Source organism: Engystomops pustulosus, chromosome 2, assembly GCF_040894005.1.
Source record: "Engystomops pustulosus chromosome 2, aEngPut4.maternal, whole genome shotgun sequence".
Taxonomy (NCBI): Eukaryota; Metazoa; Chordata; class Amphibia; order Anura; family Leptodactylidae; genus Engystomops; species Engystomops pustulosus.
Window position 1 is genome coordinate 144356415 of NC_092412.1, and position 15416 is coordinate 144371830.

At 36.3% G+C, this 15416-nt stretch overlaps 1 protein-coding gene across 1 annotated transcript in view; it reads left to right on the top strand.

Annotated features, from left to right (window-relative positions):
- EPHA10 (EPH receptor A10) overlaps positions 1-15416 on the top strand; it is a 461510-nt gene that overhangs the window by 424050 nt on the left and 22044 nt on the right. The window contains exons 11-14 of the mRNA XM_072136754.1: positions 11431-11616; positions 11941-12002; positions 13843-14061; positions 15158-15307. Of these exons, the coding sequence (XP_071992855.1) occupies positions 11431-11616; positions 11941-12002; positions 13843-14061; positions 15158-15307 (617 nt within the window). The remainder of the gene's footprint in view (positions 1-11430; positions 11617-11940; positions 12003-13842; positions 14062-15157; positions 15308-15416) is intronic.

Consider the following 15416-nt stretch of genomic DNA (forward strand, 5'->3'; position numbering starts at 1 on the left):
CATATCCAGCATGGGAATTATTACAAAGACAGTTTGAGCTACCGTCTAGGTCCCGTCTATACATGCAGTCCCCAGATTACATACAAGATAGGTTCTTAAGTTGAATTTGTTTATAAATCGTAGCTGTATATTTTTATAATTGTAGAGAGATAAAGCATTAAAGCAAACCTATGGCTAATTTTTGAAGGTTGCCCGGTTAAAAGATTTTTCTAGGTTCCAGGTTGGAACCCTTCAGACAAAGTTGAACTGCAAAGTGTAGGGTCCAGTTCACCTTACCTCATTTTATAAAAACCATTCATTCCCCATCAAATTTGTCGATGCAATGGCTAACAGCAGATATCTATGGGTGTGAGAGTGAGACACAAAAACTGACAGACATACAGAGAGAACAGAGTCATCCCCCCATTGGGAGATGGTGGGGGTAGAGACAGACACAGGTGACACATCTTGCTTAGTGCTCTATCCACCTTCCCCCCCAGAGCATTCAAATAAACTTTATTATATATAGTGAAATCCTGGGAAAGCCCCTCACAATCTACATACACATGTGAATGATGACATAAGAGAACACATGATGCCATATATGTCCTTTACAGAAAGCTGATAATAAAGCTAGAATGTGCAACTAAATATAAAAATAGTCTTTAGTGAGGGGCAGTGTCCTTGCAGAGTCAATGACAATGTCTATTCTTGTCAGAGGTCAATGACCTAAGACAGCCTTCACAAGGCAATAATAGTGTTCACTTAAACTTATTAAATTTATTAATTTATTTGCATTCACAAATTCAATGTTGAAAAGATTACCTACTATTTTAATTCTGTGGTTATGAGTGGAAAAAGACACAGATTGCTGCTTTATTTTTCACTCAAATAAATCTGCCATAAAAATCCATCATGATAAATCAGGGACACTTACTCATAGATCCAGGCACTGTGACTGTGGTGCATTACCAAAGCCCTTACCCTCTACTGACACTGCCTCTGCTGCTGAGACTTCCTTTGCTGCCATGGGGAAGTGCTGAGGGAGCAGCGGGAAGAAGTGAAACAGTCTGTGAATCTGTGAAGCCAGAGCATGAATGGTAACACCCACTAATTTTAAAAGTTCATTTTAGAAGGATGGAGGCCATGGATAATAAATATACGAAGATTACCACAGTCACAGAGGCACATTTACTAAGGGCCATACCCAAGTTTTCTGTCAGATTTTGCATGTTTTTTAAGTGCAAACTGCTGGCACAGGTATCTAAGAAGTGTCTGCGCACATCCGTTTTGTGGCGTAGCTGCACTAAGCATCATGCGACACAAATTAGGGGGCATTCTGGGGATCAGTCAGACAGAGAGCAAGATTTAACATGCAAAGTCCAATAAGAAAGTGGTGCACTCTGTCGGAGCTGTGCAGGGGCACCAGATTCATGAAGAACGTGCACCAGAAAACCTGAATCTGGCGCCTTTTGCACAATACAGAGGTAAACCACATTGTTTGCACTGTTGTTAGTAAATGTGCCCCACAGTTTCTGGATCTATGAGTAAGTGCCCTGGTTTATCTTGTTTGATTTTGATGGCAGATTTCCTATAAGCTTCTGCATGTGAATTGGGTTCTCTTGTGGGGCTTATTTTAGCAGCAAAAAAATAAATACTCTCATAGTATGAGATTGTTTTTGTGTACAATAAAACCTGTGAAGGACTTCTATTTCTTTGCGATGTGTCAGCATATTACCAGTGCTAAGAAAATAAAAAGGATTTTTTGACTTTATATATCTGGGGAATTTATGCATCAGGAACAAATTGCCGCTATCATTTTGATTTCCACTTCCTTCCAAAGCGTGCAAACAAATTGTAAATTGAATATGACATTTCCTAAATTTGCCAGAAAACCCCTAGCACGTCAGTAGCTTCAGAAACACAGTAACTCGACAATCAAACAATTTTTCAACATGGTTGTGCCCACACTATTTCAGTAGAGATGTCTCTTATCTGTCACTTCTGAAGCTTTATAACCTACATTGACCAAAAGGTCTACAGCAAGTCTATGAAGGAAAGCGAGGCTGAATAAATACCTTTCTGAAATTTGACAGAAAAGAATAAGTCAATTCTCTAGGTGCACCACTCTGGAGCAGAATACATAACTCCTTCTGAAGAGGGCGATTCAGTTGTGAAGATGTCTGATGCTCAGGAGTGTAGAAAATTTGCAGTCTTTTTTCAGTTTATATTCTCATTTACCTGCAGCGAGGATAGCATTAAATGATGCTGCTGATCTCTCTGCAAGGCATCACAAGCTAACATCTGTTCTGAAAGGCTTTGCAGAAAACTGTCTGGAAATATGCTAAGTTACTAAATGATTTATTGATTTTCATCCGCTTTGCCGCTGAAGACTTTAAAGCAAATTAATTCTATTCTTACAACCCTGAAGCTTTAATCACTTGAGCACGCCTAAACTTCAAGCTCGCTTCTTCAGGCTTTTTATTTTTTTCTTAAAGATAAGTTCACCATAAGGTTATGGTTTTTTTCTTCCTTAATGACAAGATTCCAAGATATAGAAATGTTAACTCATTCTGGCCTGTAGGGCTGAGAAATAACATGAAAATGCCAATTTCATAGTTTAGAGTAATAGAATCAGCCAAATCCTCTACGAGTGATGAATAATGCAATGATATTTTCTATTAACTCCTGCACTACATACAGTACAGACCAAAAGTTTGGACACACCTCTTCATTCAAAGAGTTTCCTGTATTTTCATGACTATAAAAATTGTAGATTCACACTGAATTGATCAAAAAATGTGAATTAACACATGTGGAATTATATACTTTAATATAATTCTATATTCTAGGTTCTTCAAAGTAACCACCTTTTGCTTTGATCACTGCTTTGCACACTCTTGGAATTCTCTTGAGGGGATTCAACAGGTAGTCATCGGAAAAGGTTTTCACATCCCAGGTTTGCCCTCTCTGGTTTAATAAGTGGGATTTCTTTCCTTATAAATTGGGTTGGGATCATTAGTTGTGCAGAAGTCAGGTGGATATACAGCTGATAGTTCTACTGAATTGACTGTTAGAATTTGTATTATGGCCAGAAAAAAGCAGCTAAGTAAAGAAAAACGAGTAGTCCTCATTACTTTAAGAGATAAAAGTCAGTCAATCAGAAAAATTGGGTAAATTTTGAAAGTGTCCCTAAGTGCTGTTGCAAAAACTATCAAGTGCTACAAAGGAACTGTCTCATATGAGGACAGCCCCAGAAAAGGAAGACCAAGAGTCACCTCTGCTGCAGAGGTTAATTTCATCCAAGTAACCAGCCTCAGAAATAGTAGGTTAACAGCAGGTCAGATTAGAGACCAGGTCAATGCCACACAGAGTTCTAGCAGCAGACACATCTCTACAACAACTGTTAAGAGGAGACTGTGTGCAGTAGGTCTACATGGTAAAATAGCTGCAAGGAAACAAGCAGAAGAGACTTGTTTGGGCTAAAGAAGACAAGCAATGGACATTAGACCAGTGGAAATCTGTGCTTTGGTCTGATGAGTCCAAATTTGAGATCTTTGGTTTCAACCTCCGTGTTTTTGTGCGACGCAGAAAAAGCAAACAAATTGACTCTACATGCCTGGTTCACACCATGAAGCATGGAGAAGGAGGTGTGATGGTATGGAGGTGCTTTGCTGGTGACACTGTTGGGAATTTATTCAAAATTGAAGGTATACTGAACCAGCATGGTTACCACAGCATCTTTTTCAACAGGACAATGATCCCCAAACACACCTACAGGATTTGTAATGGCTATTTGACCAAGAAGGAGAGTGATGGGGTGCTATGCCAGATGGCCTGGCCTCCACAGTCACCAGACTTGAACCCAATCAAAGTAATATCGGGTAAGCTGGACCGCAGAGTCAAGGCAAAAAGGACAACAAGTGTTAAGCATCTCTGGGAACTCCTTCAAGACTGTTAGAAGTCCATATCTGGTGACTACCTCTTGAAGCTCATCAAGAGAATGAGAAGAGTGTGTAAAGTAGTAATCAAAACAAAAGGTGGCTACTTTGAAGAACCTAGTATATAATACATATTTTAAGTTGTTTCACACTTTTTTGTGTATAATTTCAGATATGTTAATTCATAGTTCTGATACCCTTATTGTGAATCTACAATTTTATAGTTATGAAAATATAAAAAAACTCTTTGAATGAGAATGTCCAAACTTTTGGTCTGTACTGTATATGTTTTTAGAACAAAGACACCAGAATATGTTAAGATTTTTTTTAACCAAAAATGCATAAAAATTCATGCTTCATCATAAATATGATTATCTACACAGAAAAAATTTTCTTTTTAGTAGAAATTAAGAAATAATGACCAGTCTCTAAACATGACAAGTAGAAAGCAAAAACAAAACTCTAAGGCCCCTTTCACACTTGCGTTTTTCATGCGTGTTTTCGGCGCATGCTTTTGACGCGCAGAACTTGCATTGCACTCTAACCCATTGTAATCAATGGGTCTTTTCAGACTTGCATTTTTATTCACGCACACACGTTTAAATCTCGGCATGCTCTACTTTTGCAAGTCACGCGCGTGAAAAACGCACCATACAAGTCTATGGAGATGCATCAAAAATACATTGCACTCTGAGACACTTGCAAGTGCAATGTGTTTTTCACCCATCAATTACCATAGAAAAGATAGAGCTCAGTCTTGAGTCCATTTCACACGCATTTTCTGCGTGTGAAAAACGCATTGAAATTGCATTGAAAACGTGCGTGAAAAACTGAGACACTGAACAAACTCTGACTGAAAACTGATTGCACTCTGATGCAAAATGTGTGTTTTTCACTGACCAAACCCTGATCGCACCCTGATCAAACTCTGACGTGATCTGCAACGCAAGTGTGGAAGGGGCCTAAGTGATGTTAAGGCGATCATAGCATAAAAGAGTTACTGGGGCACATGTATAAAGCTTTTTGCTTGCCTTTTTCTTTAATTTTTGAGACTTTTCTTGGCGCTTGTGCTCATTTTTTACTTTTTCTGCACCTAAAACAGCCTTCTTTCAAAGTTTGCCATTGTATAGCTTTCTGCAATGTTCTCTGAATGTGAAAGTTGCAAAATTTTTAAAAAGTCACACATTTTGGTGCTAATCTTGGGTTGCCCCTAACCAGGCGTAGAAATTATATTGGAAGTGTTTGTGACCTTTGGAAGCTATTTTCATCTTTTGTTTTAAAAAGTCGCAAATTCACTAAAGACTGGACATCACGTGTATCAATAGGAACTAAGATACATCTGACCAGCAGAAAAGCCAAGAAAAGTCCCAAAAAAACAGAGGGACAAAGCCAGACTTATGATACATGTGCCCAACTGAATCTCACCTTGCGGGCACTGGAGGGTGTCTAGCTTATTAATCTATCTCATCACACCTGTAGCATTGTCACTCTTATTTTCAACTGAAAAGTTGTTTCTAATTTGTCCATTTAATAGCACAGTAATTGCTAGGATTTTTTTCTTTTTATTGGGTGAATGGTGGTCCAGGAACCAAATTAGTTCTACAATGCACATAGTTTAAAAATGCTGGTGCTATTTGACAGCCAAGAATCTAGGCTTTAATAGCCACATAGCTCATAGCTCATTCCTTTAATGTCACTATGTTGTAATTGTAGGAATTAATCAATGCACTTATCATAGAATTTGGAGCTAGCAATTCTTGTAAGGATCTGAGGTCTGGTATTTTACCTTTTTTTTTTCTTATCAAGCATTTAGTAACCATGCAATGTTGAACAGCTAACAGTTCTAGTTCTTACTTTTACTAATAAGTATAGAACACATGACTAAATTCACAACCACCTAATCAATTTTTTTTAATATAATTCAATGTTTATAATTTAAGTAGACATAAGAAATGATCCCAGTCCACTATTTGTAATAATGTATGCAAATGGAATTATTTACTGGAATAATTCCTGGTTATTATCCACACACAAGTTCTCACTCTAATAATTATGCGTTAATGTGACTTAATGCAAAGTCTTCACCATGCCCCTTAGCATATGACTAGGTCACCTTTCCAGTAATCCATTTCTAAGTACGCTTCTAGGCTCACCGGTTTTAAGGCAACACTCCTAATACATATTCATTAAAATGCATCATTTATATACATCATTTATACAAGAAAGGACAGTTCTATATTCCAAAAGCTATAAGAGGCAATTCACTTGCTCACTGGATATATAATTATAAAAGCCGTCTTATATTATTTAAAGTCACCAAGTAAATTAGCAGTTAACGCGTCCTAAAGGCATCAAAGTGAATATGTGATATTCAGTGTTCTTACAAGAGCCAGACAAATTCACTGAATATTATAAATGATGGAAAGGAAAGCAATTCCCACACAGAGATCCAGCTGAGATAATTATTGCACTTGAAGTGAAGGGATGCAAACCAGAACAACTGGGATTTATACAAGATTTTGCCAAATACCTGTAATATTTTAAAAATATTTTATCATGTTACTATAACACCAATGCATAGAGTTATTTAAAGGATAATCTGATGTTAGATACTTATACTCAGCTCCCCGTCCCATCCTTATCACTAATAACGTTCTTTTTATCCTTTAGAACCGCCTGATTTCATAGAAAGAAAGGTTTATAAACTATGCAAATGAGCCTAAGGCGCTATAATGAGCGCCTCATGGCTCCACCAATAAGTAATTTATGCATACCCCCCTGGTCGATTGGCATGCTCACAGTAAGCTAAGGGAGTTGGTGATGTCACCAATTCTCTCTATGCTATTCTAACGCTATGTGCGATCATAGCATTATCTCTCTACATTCTGCTATGATTGCACATAGCATGAGTATAGCAGAGGGAGAGCAGCGTAAGTGTGCGGGTGCCAATTGGTTGGGGGTCCTGCATAAGTCACTTATTGTTAGAGCCATGGGCAAAAAAAAATAAATTTATTGGTGATCAGGATGGGGAGGTGATTATAGGCATCTACCATCAGTTAGTAGATGTCCTTTAATGTATGGCACATTGTGCTTCATATGGCCACGTATATAGCATAAATAAAAAAAATCATTCTTGTAATTGGAGGGAATATATTCTCAAAATAATGAAAAAATGTTATCAATGTAAAAGTTCAGTTTTAGGAATTTTGGGTTTTTTCATATTGTTTTTTTTATTCTGGAAAATAATATAATTTCTAAAATTATATATGATTTTATGTATTTGTTGCCTACTAGGGGAAACATCATCTGTGGGCTGTATCAATGCAAGGAGTGTAGGTGGGAGGCCAGACGAGAGTAGTGAATAAATTAAAGGATGGACAAGCTTACAGGTGCTCTGCCGAGAACCTTAGGCTCCTTTGAGTATTTTAAATGCAGCCATTCCTATCTATACTGAAATTAGATTACTACAAAGGGGGCGGGATGGGGAGGTAAGTAGTAATCATCTACCATCTGGGAAACTGATGGTAGATGTCCTTTAAAGGAAATCTACCATCAACATCAAGTATGGTAAACCAGGGGCACCTACTCATATATCCAGGTATTATGTCTATGGGGATCTTATATTGGGCCATGGAAACAAAAAGTATAATTATGTTCTAAACGGTCAATTACTTAGTAAAACTGAAGCTGAAAAGGACTTGGGCGTATTGGTGGATGGTAAACTTAATTTTAGTGACCAGAGCCAGGCGGCTGCTGCTAAAGCAAATAAAATTATCGGATGTATCAAGAGAGGAATAGATTCTCATGATAAAGACATAGTTTTGCCCTTATACAAATCCCTGGTCAGACCACACATGGAATATTGTGTACAGTTTTGGGCACCAGTGTATAAAAAGGATATAATAGAGCTGGAACGGGTGCAGAGGAGAGCAACCAGGATTATTAGGGGAATGGGGGGATTAGAATACACTGACAGATTACAAAATTTGGGATTATTCAGTTTAGAAAAAAGACGACTGAGGGGAGACCTCATTACAATGTACAAATACCTGAACGGACAGTACAAGGATCTCTCCAAAGATCGTTTTATACCTTGGCCTGTGACCAGGACAAGGGGGCATCCTCTACGCCTAGAGGAGAGGCGATTTTACCATCACCATAGACAAAGGTTCTTTACTGTAAGAGCAGTGAGACTATGGAACTCTCTGCCGCAGGAGGTTGTTATGGCCGACTCTATGTACATGTTCAAGAGAGGCCTGGATGACTTTCTGGAGAGAAAAAATATCACGGGTTATGGGGATAAAACATTTATTTAATTCTTGAAGGTTGGACTTGATGGACTTGCGTCTCCTTCCAGCCTTATATACTATGATTATCCATGGACATGTTCTTTCCAAAATCAACCTTTTCAATTATTCTAATAAATCTGAAGTTCTCCTGAGAGTGTTACCAGAGCCCATCTGTGCTTCAGCTTCATAGGCTGCTACACTGTTACAGTGCACTTCTTTTCTTCCACTGTATGCTTAAACTTTCACTGCTGCTGTGAGATTCAATCAAGCAAATGGAGGAGGGAGAAGTGCTGAGGGAGCAGGGTGGAGGGAGAGACGGTTAAACAGCCTGTAAAGCTACAGCAAAGAGGGGTATTGCTCCCAGAGCCATTGAGGCTTTTTGCAGAAATGATTTTAGAAAAATAGGAGGTTACAGATAACACATATAAAAAAATTTCCACAGTCACGGTGCCTAGATCTATAAGTAAGTGCCCCCGGTTTGAAATGCTTGATTCTGATTCTATATTTCCTTTAAGTCATTGTACTTTATATGCAATATGTAAAAATAATTTTCCACAGGTGTCTTATGCATTAAGACATAATTTTTAAATCACTACAGAATATGATGGCACTATATAAAGAAAGATTATTATTAATATTAAGAGATATGCATTAACTGTTGCCAAATGCACAACTGTCTAATGAACAACCATTAATAACAACTATAATTTCAGTACAGAGTATTTATTATACACTGGTGCATAGTGCTTCTCCTCCCCCTCTAATGCACCAGAAATATCAGCAGGCCCTGTGTCTACTGGCAATTCTACACCACGCCCTGGACAGGCACACTAGTGTGCAGACGTGGGGGCAGGGGGCAATAATACAAGCCATAACAAATATCCCCCAGGATTCCTATAATACCTTTACCTTGTTGATAAAAGAAAGGTCACAAAAAAACATTGCCAAGAAAAAAGCCATACTCCTAAAGATTATATCACATAATGAAAATGATCTACTACACAAAGCACTGCAATTGTCTTGTTATATGACCGTTTGCAGTAGCATTTTTATTTCATTAGTACCCACTAAGTACATTAGAACAGTTTATAAGAACCATTACTAGTAATGAGTTTAGCAATCAATACAACATCTTAATGTTAATTGTTGCCACTTCCTACATTTCCTTTTTAGTTTTCCTTAATTATGGCACATTAATTAAATTGCTGTTACAAAAAAGTATTTTTCGTCAGTAATAGAGGCTAATTGTAGTTAATTCAAGCTCTATAATAGCTTAATAATTATGTAATAAAAAAACGTAAGCGGTGTTTAATAATGTTTATATTTAATGTAAAACTATTTTTTATTAACATTAAACATGTTCTCGGAATATTACAAAAGTGGTCCTAGATGCAGTTCTTTCAAATTACACATTCTGTCACTACATGTATTACCAAAAAAATCGCAGTAATAACAAATATTAAATCGTCAGCCACTCACTTCACTTCCCCAAGCTCCCTGTGTTTGTTTACCTGGATGAAACATGTGACTAATGTAGCAAATCATTGACCTCAGTAGTGCTTAGCTGGATTGCAGTACAATTGCTTGATTCCTAATTAATCCCCCCCTTTAATGGACTAATGGATCAAAATACATTTTTTCTTAAATCATTTAACATTAACTAACAACAAAACAGTAAACACATTCAATACTTGTAGTTTCAAAAAGACTTAACTGCCTGAATGTGCCAGATTTAACTGAGTAGCCATGCATACAAACTGCCTGGCACAAATGGTGTGGAATTTCAAAATCTTCCCAATGTACCCAATTAACGCAATTATTTTGCTACAAACAATAGGCAAAACAATGGCAAAGTTATAAAAGGGAACATGTCAGCAGAAACTGACCTAAAAACCTCTTCTTCATATGTAAGATTAAAATCTTCTAAATCGTGTTTCATTTAAGACCCAGTGTGGTGGCATCATCCAATAATAAACGTTGAAGTGCGAGTTACATTGCTTGTATAATATCATGGAAACAGAGAGTTTAACACTGAATCCAGGAGGGGGAGAATTTAACACTAAAGTCATGTTCTCCCTACCTAAGAATGTCCATTGCACTGTAATTGATGCCCCTGCATTCATGGATACCAGTTCCTGACAGTGACAGATGGAGCTTGACTTCGGTGCAAAATTCTCCACCTCCCTAACTATATACAACCAATTTATATCTTACTTCAAAGTTGATTTTTTGGATGATGATGATGATAATGATGACGATGAAGGCCTTAAAACAAATATGATCTAGTAGATGGCAATCTGCCTCAAAACATACTGGTAGAAGTTTATTAGGTCAACTTCCGCTGACAGGTTCCCTATAAGATATCATAAAGTCTTTAGGCGAGTCTGAGTAGTTTCCTTTGAAGAATATATTTTATACTAAATCAAGAGAAGATTATTACTTCTTAATTGTGTGTAAGTAATCCATTTTGAAATATAAAAATATATTTCATGTACTGTAAATATGAATAGCAAAGATGTCCTAAATATATGTGTGCTATGTGTGTTGTCCTTACCATATCTAGATAGACAGGTAATAGACAGACATTCTAATATTGATCCATAACTATCTCTCCCTGCTGGCAAGCATCAGTGTGTGCCGTATTTTTCATTGAGAAGCAGAGACTATAAAGACATCAGAACATAAGGTTAAGTTAGTGGACCCCGCACTGAGTGAGGAAATCAGATAACTGTGATAGAATGAAAGAAGATGATAGTGACAAGTGTTTAGTGGCATTGAGGACACTGGAGTTGTCAATAGATTTGTTCAGGTCAGTAAGCATGGCTGCATAGAAGTCTTGCTAAACGGGAAAATACTTTTGAAAATCAGTAGATCTGACACAAAGCAAAGCTTCATCAATATTCATTTGCGTGCAATTTTCAAAGAAAAACGTGATTTCTTTTTAATACTTTTTAGTCTTTACTGATGAACATCAGTTCCCAGGCAATTCATCCTAAAGCTTCTAAGGAACGTGTCATCATAAAGAGTAGTTGTAGCTGAGCAGCTCGATATAATGTTTTGTGGTAAACGATTCAGCATAGTTCATATTTTATTAATGTAACTCTCAGCTAGGAGTCCAGGGGGCAGTGATCGACAGCTATCTCTGTGTATCATAACAAGAAATGTCACTTAACATGGAGTCCGAAGCCCAGAAATCACATTTAACTCTTTTTTGAATTAAGGGGAATATGGTGAAATATGCAAAGGTTGTCTGAAACTTCCAAGCAAAAGAGAGCTTCCAGTAGCTATACAGACCCTGAGGGCAGGCTGTTCTGAAAAACAGAAACGCTCATTTCTAGCCGAGGCGAGCATCATGGGGCAGTTTGATCATCCGAACATTATACGTCTTGAAGGTGTCATCACTAGAGGTAAAAATGAGTAGAGGTTCCCCTTTACTATCAACTTCATACTGTTTTCCATTTTCTTCAGTTTTATTCTTGTGTTACTTCGTCCACATGGCAAGCTTTTTGATTGTTGCTTTATAAACTTTATATATTTCATCATATGTTTATATCCAATCATATCCTGTACATTCTGCATTTCTAGAAAATAGCTCATTCTGATATCTCCGGAGAATATAATCCTGTAGTTTCATCGTATAACCTTTAGCTTTATTAGGTTCCACCCTTTTCATCTCTGTGTTATTATCTCTATATATTTGACATTCATGAAAATGTCTTTCTATTTTATAGGAAATACAATGATGACGGTAGTAGAATATATGGGCAATGGTGTGCTGGATTCATTTTTGAGGGTATGTGAATGTAATTATAACTTTCAAAGCAAATTAACATGTATATATATATATATATATATATATATATATATATATATATATATATATATGTCAGACGAAATGTAGCACTTACCACTGGTGGAATAAATATTCACTATTTATCTTGGAGTGCTGCTTCCTTCCTTGGAGTTTGTATATATATATACAAATATAATATAATAATATAATATAAATAAATATAAATATATATATATATATATATATATATATATATATATATATATACATATATATATGTTACATCAATAAATATTGTATATCTTTATGACTGGTTACCAAAAGTAAACAATATATACAACATACAGTATGTTACCCTTCAGCTTGTAATAAGAGTGAAAGTAGTGCATTTGGAAAGCACAGTTGTAAAAATCAATGCAGGTCAAACTAATGAGAAACTTTTCTTTTCCACTACGTGATAAGAGGAGGCTCTGTTCCAATTTTGACTTTGATTCATCAAGAATACATGTCACTCTGCAGAGAATATTTTTTTTTGCTTCAAGAACACCAATCCTTTTCAATGTATAGTAAAGATTTGTCACTCTTTCTTTATGATGCAAATAGTGCTTCTATTAAGGGAACCTGTCATCGGGTGCAAAAAAGAGATAGTTAGGGTTCAGCTGTTGCACAGATGCCTGGGTTGGGGAACCAGCTGTAATATGCAAAATGAATGTGTGAGAGAATCAAGCTTCCAAGACATAGCAGAGCAAAATATTATTTAAAATCCACTTTATTTGAAAAAGTTAAAAACCGTGAATGTCACTGAAACATAATTCTGACACATTTTGAACCCTAAAGGTTCTTATTCGATATGAGCCCTTTTTCTGGATTCCCCAAGTCCCCACAGAGAATAGTGTACACCGGGGGGAGGGAACGTATGGCTTGGGAGCCACGTGGCTCTTTTGTTGGCTGCATCTGTCTCTCAGACAGATCTTTAATAAATAGTGATGGCTGCTGTGTGTGTCATAGACTTGTCACTGGACACAAGCAACGATGTTGCCAACAAAAACGAGTGAAATTGCAAAGTAAGGGGTTAAATGATCTTTATTGTGTAAACATCATTAGGAGAATCAAATTCAGATTTAGAAGTCTGGATGTTAGCGTGTCACATTATGTGTCTGCATAATTCCATTTAAAGAGAGAAAATTAAAATTTCCACCCCTTCAACACTTGCACAGAACATGACAATCACGCTCCACAATAGCATGATTGTGCCTGGGAAAACATAAAAGGTGCAAGCTAAATAGAAGGTTGGAGGTGGGAAAACAAAAGCAAAACATCTGAGGATTTTCTATGAGCTGATTATTACAGAATATAGAACGCTTTTACAAGACAACGAAATTAGCATATATGCTTAAGGGTGCATGACTGTGCAGCATTTGTAATAGTGTTTTTCTTTCTATGGTTCTATAGAGTACAATTTGTAAAGGTTTAGATATGTTGATCTGATTGGAGAATAGGTAAAACAAAGAGAACTAATAGTAGAATTTTTAAAGTGAAATTATACCTTTATGAAGTTTTCCTAAAATATGTATATACATATTTTAAAGAAAAAAAAAACAAAAAAAAACATACTGGCTAAATTCATTTTCCTGTTTACCCTCGCCAGAATAGGTGATCCAATACTAAACTTCCCAGGTAGGTGTACATATCCCTCAAAGAATTTTGCTTTAATTTAATTTGGGTACTAATTGATGTAATAATTTACATTACAGTACAAATTCTGCTATATAATGCAATATAAAAATATATTTTGAAATGTGGTTAATTTTGTGTAAAAAAAAATCTTGTATCTTTACAGACGAATGAGGGGAAATTTTCTGTAGCACAACTTGTTGGAATGCTTACTGGCATAGCTTCAGGAATGAAGTACCTAACAGAGATGAGTTACATTCATAAGTGTCTTGCAGCACATAAAATCCTCGTCAATTCTAACCTAGTTTGCAAGATATCTGGATTTCGACAATTTCAAGATGATAAACTTGACACTGTGTATTCAACAATGGCACGGAATGCAAATGTAAGTCAAATAATATACAATTTATCAACATAAATTAACATTTTTTCAAATTTGTTAAAACATTACATTTTCCAAATAAAGATATACATTAACAGGAACCAGTCAACAGAAATACCTAATAAATCACTACAAGTATGTTCTCAAACACATTTACACACTTCTTTCATGGCCCAGAATTGTCTAATCCACTACAATATATGTGATGTACAAATGACTAATAAATGACTCTTAAAGGAACTCTACCACTTATTTAACCTCTACGTAGCACCACCAATACTAAATGCTAGACCTTTATCATAGATAACCATAGATAATAATAAATCATAGCCAGCTCATTAGTTTAAAACATTATTTTTATGTAATGCCACTAAAGGGCTCTGGGAGGGGGGGGTGTCATACCCCCTATAGCACTTCTAACCCACCCACTGCCTCTTCCAGCCTTCCCCTCCCGATTACATCAGCCAGCTCTTGGTTATGAATGATATGCTATTCAATGTGCTGCCTACTGAGAAGCACATGGCAGGAGGGGAATTGTGGGAGGAGGTAGCAAGTGGGTTAGAAGTGCTGGTTGGTAGATTGGTAGAAACTGTAAGTCCAGTACTTTTATTTCTACAGAATTAAGGTACTGAACGTCTCCAGAACCATCATGTATAGTCAAGAGAATTAAATAATTTAAAGTACTTTTCAGAATCCTAAGGTTTATATTATAAAGGACACAATACAATAACATATTTTCCCAATTTTCTAGGGCCACTGGAGAACCTAAAGTTGCATTACACTTAACCTAAAGAACAGTACACTTTATGAATCTGCCTTCAACACCTGGATTCATACAATAAATCAGGAAAATGTGTTTAAAGTGAAAAGTGGAAAGGTTAGGCAAGAAGTTGCAAATTTAGGGAAAATTGGCAAGTCAAGGTAAATGCACATTTATAGGAAGAATATATATTAGAACACCAACATAGTTTTTCTGAAAAGAGACTTCAACAATTTATTAAAAAACAGACATGACTAGAGAGCTAACAAATCTTTAAGTATAATATTTCATTTTTCATGTACAGTTTACTGTCATGTATCTTTGTATTGCTCATTTCAGGGTGGAAAGAGCACGGTATTATGGTCAGCACCAGAAGCAATCCAATATCACCGTTACAGCACTTGTAGTGATGTCTGGAGTTTTGGAATAGTTATGTGGGAAGTCATGTCCTACGGTGAAAGACCTTACTGGGATATGTCCAATCAAGATGTGAGTGTGTAGAATTTGTTGCTTCGTATGAAATGTATACTTCAAACCCAGAATGAAAAATCTAAATTTCATTGAGAAAAAAATGCAAAAATTTTTTATTGATTACATT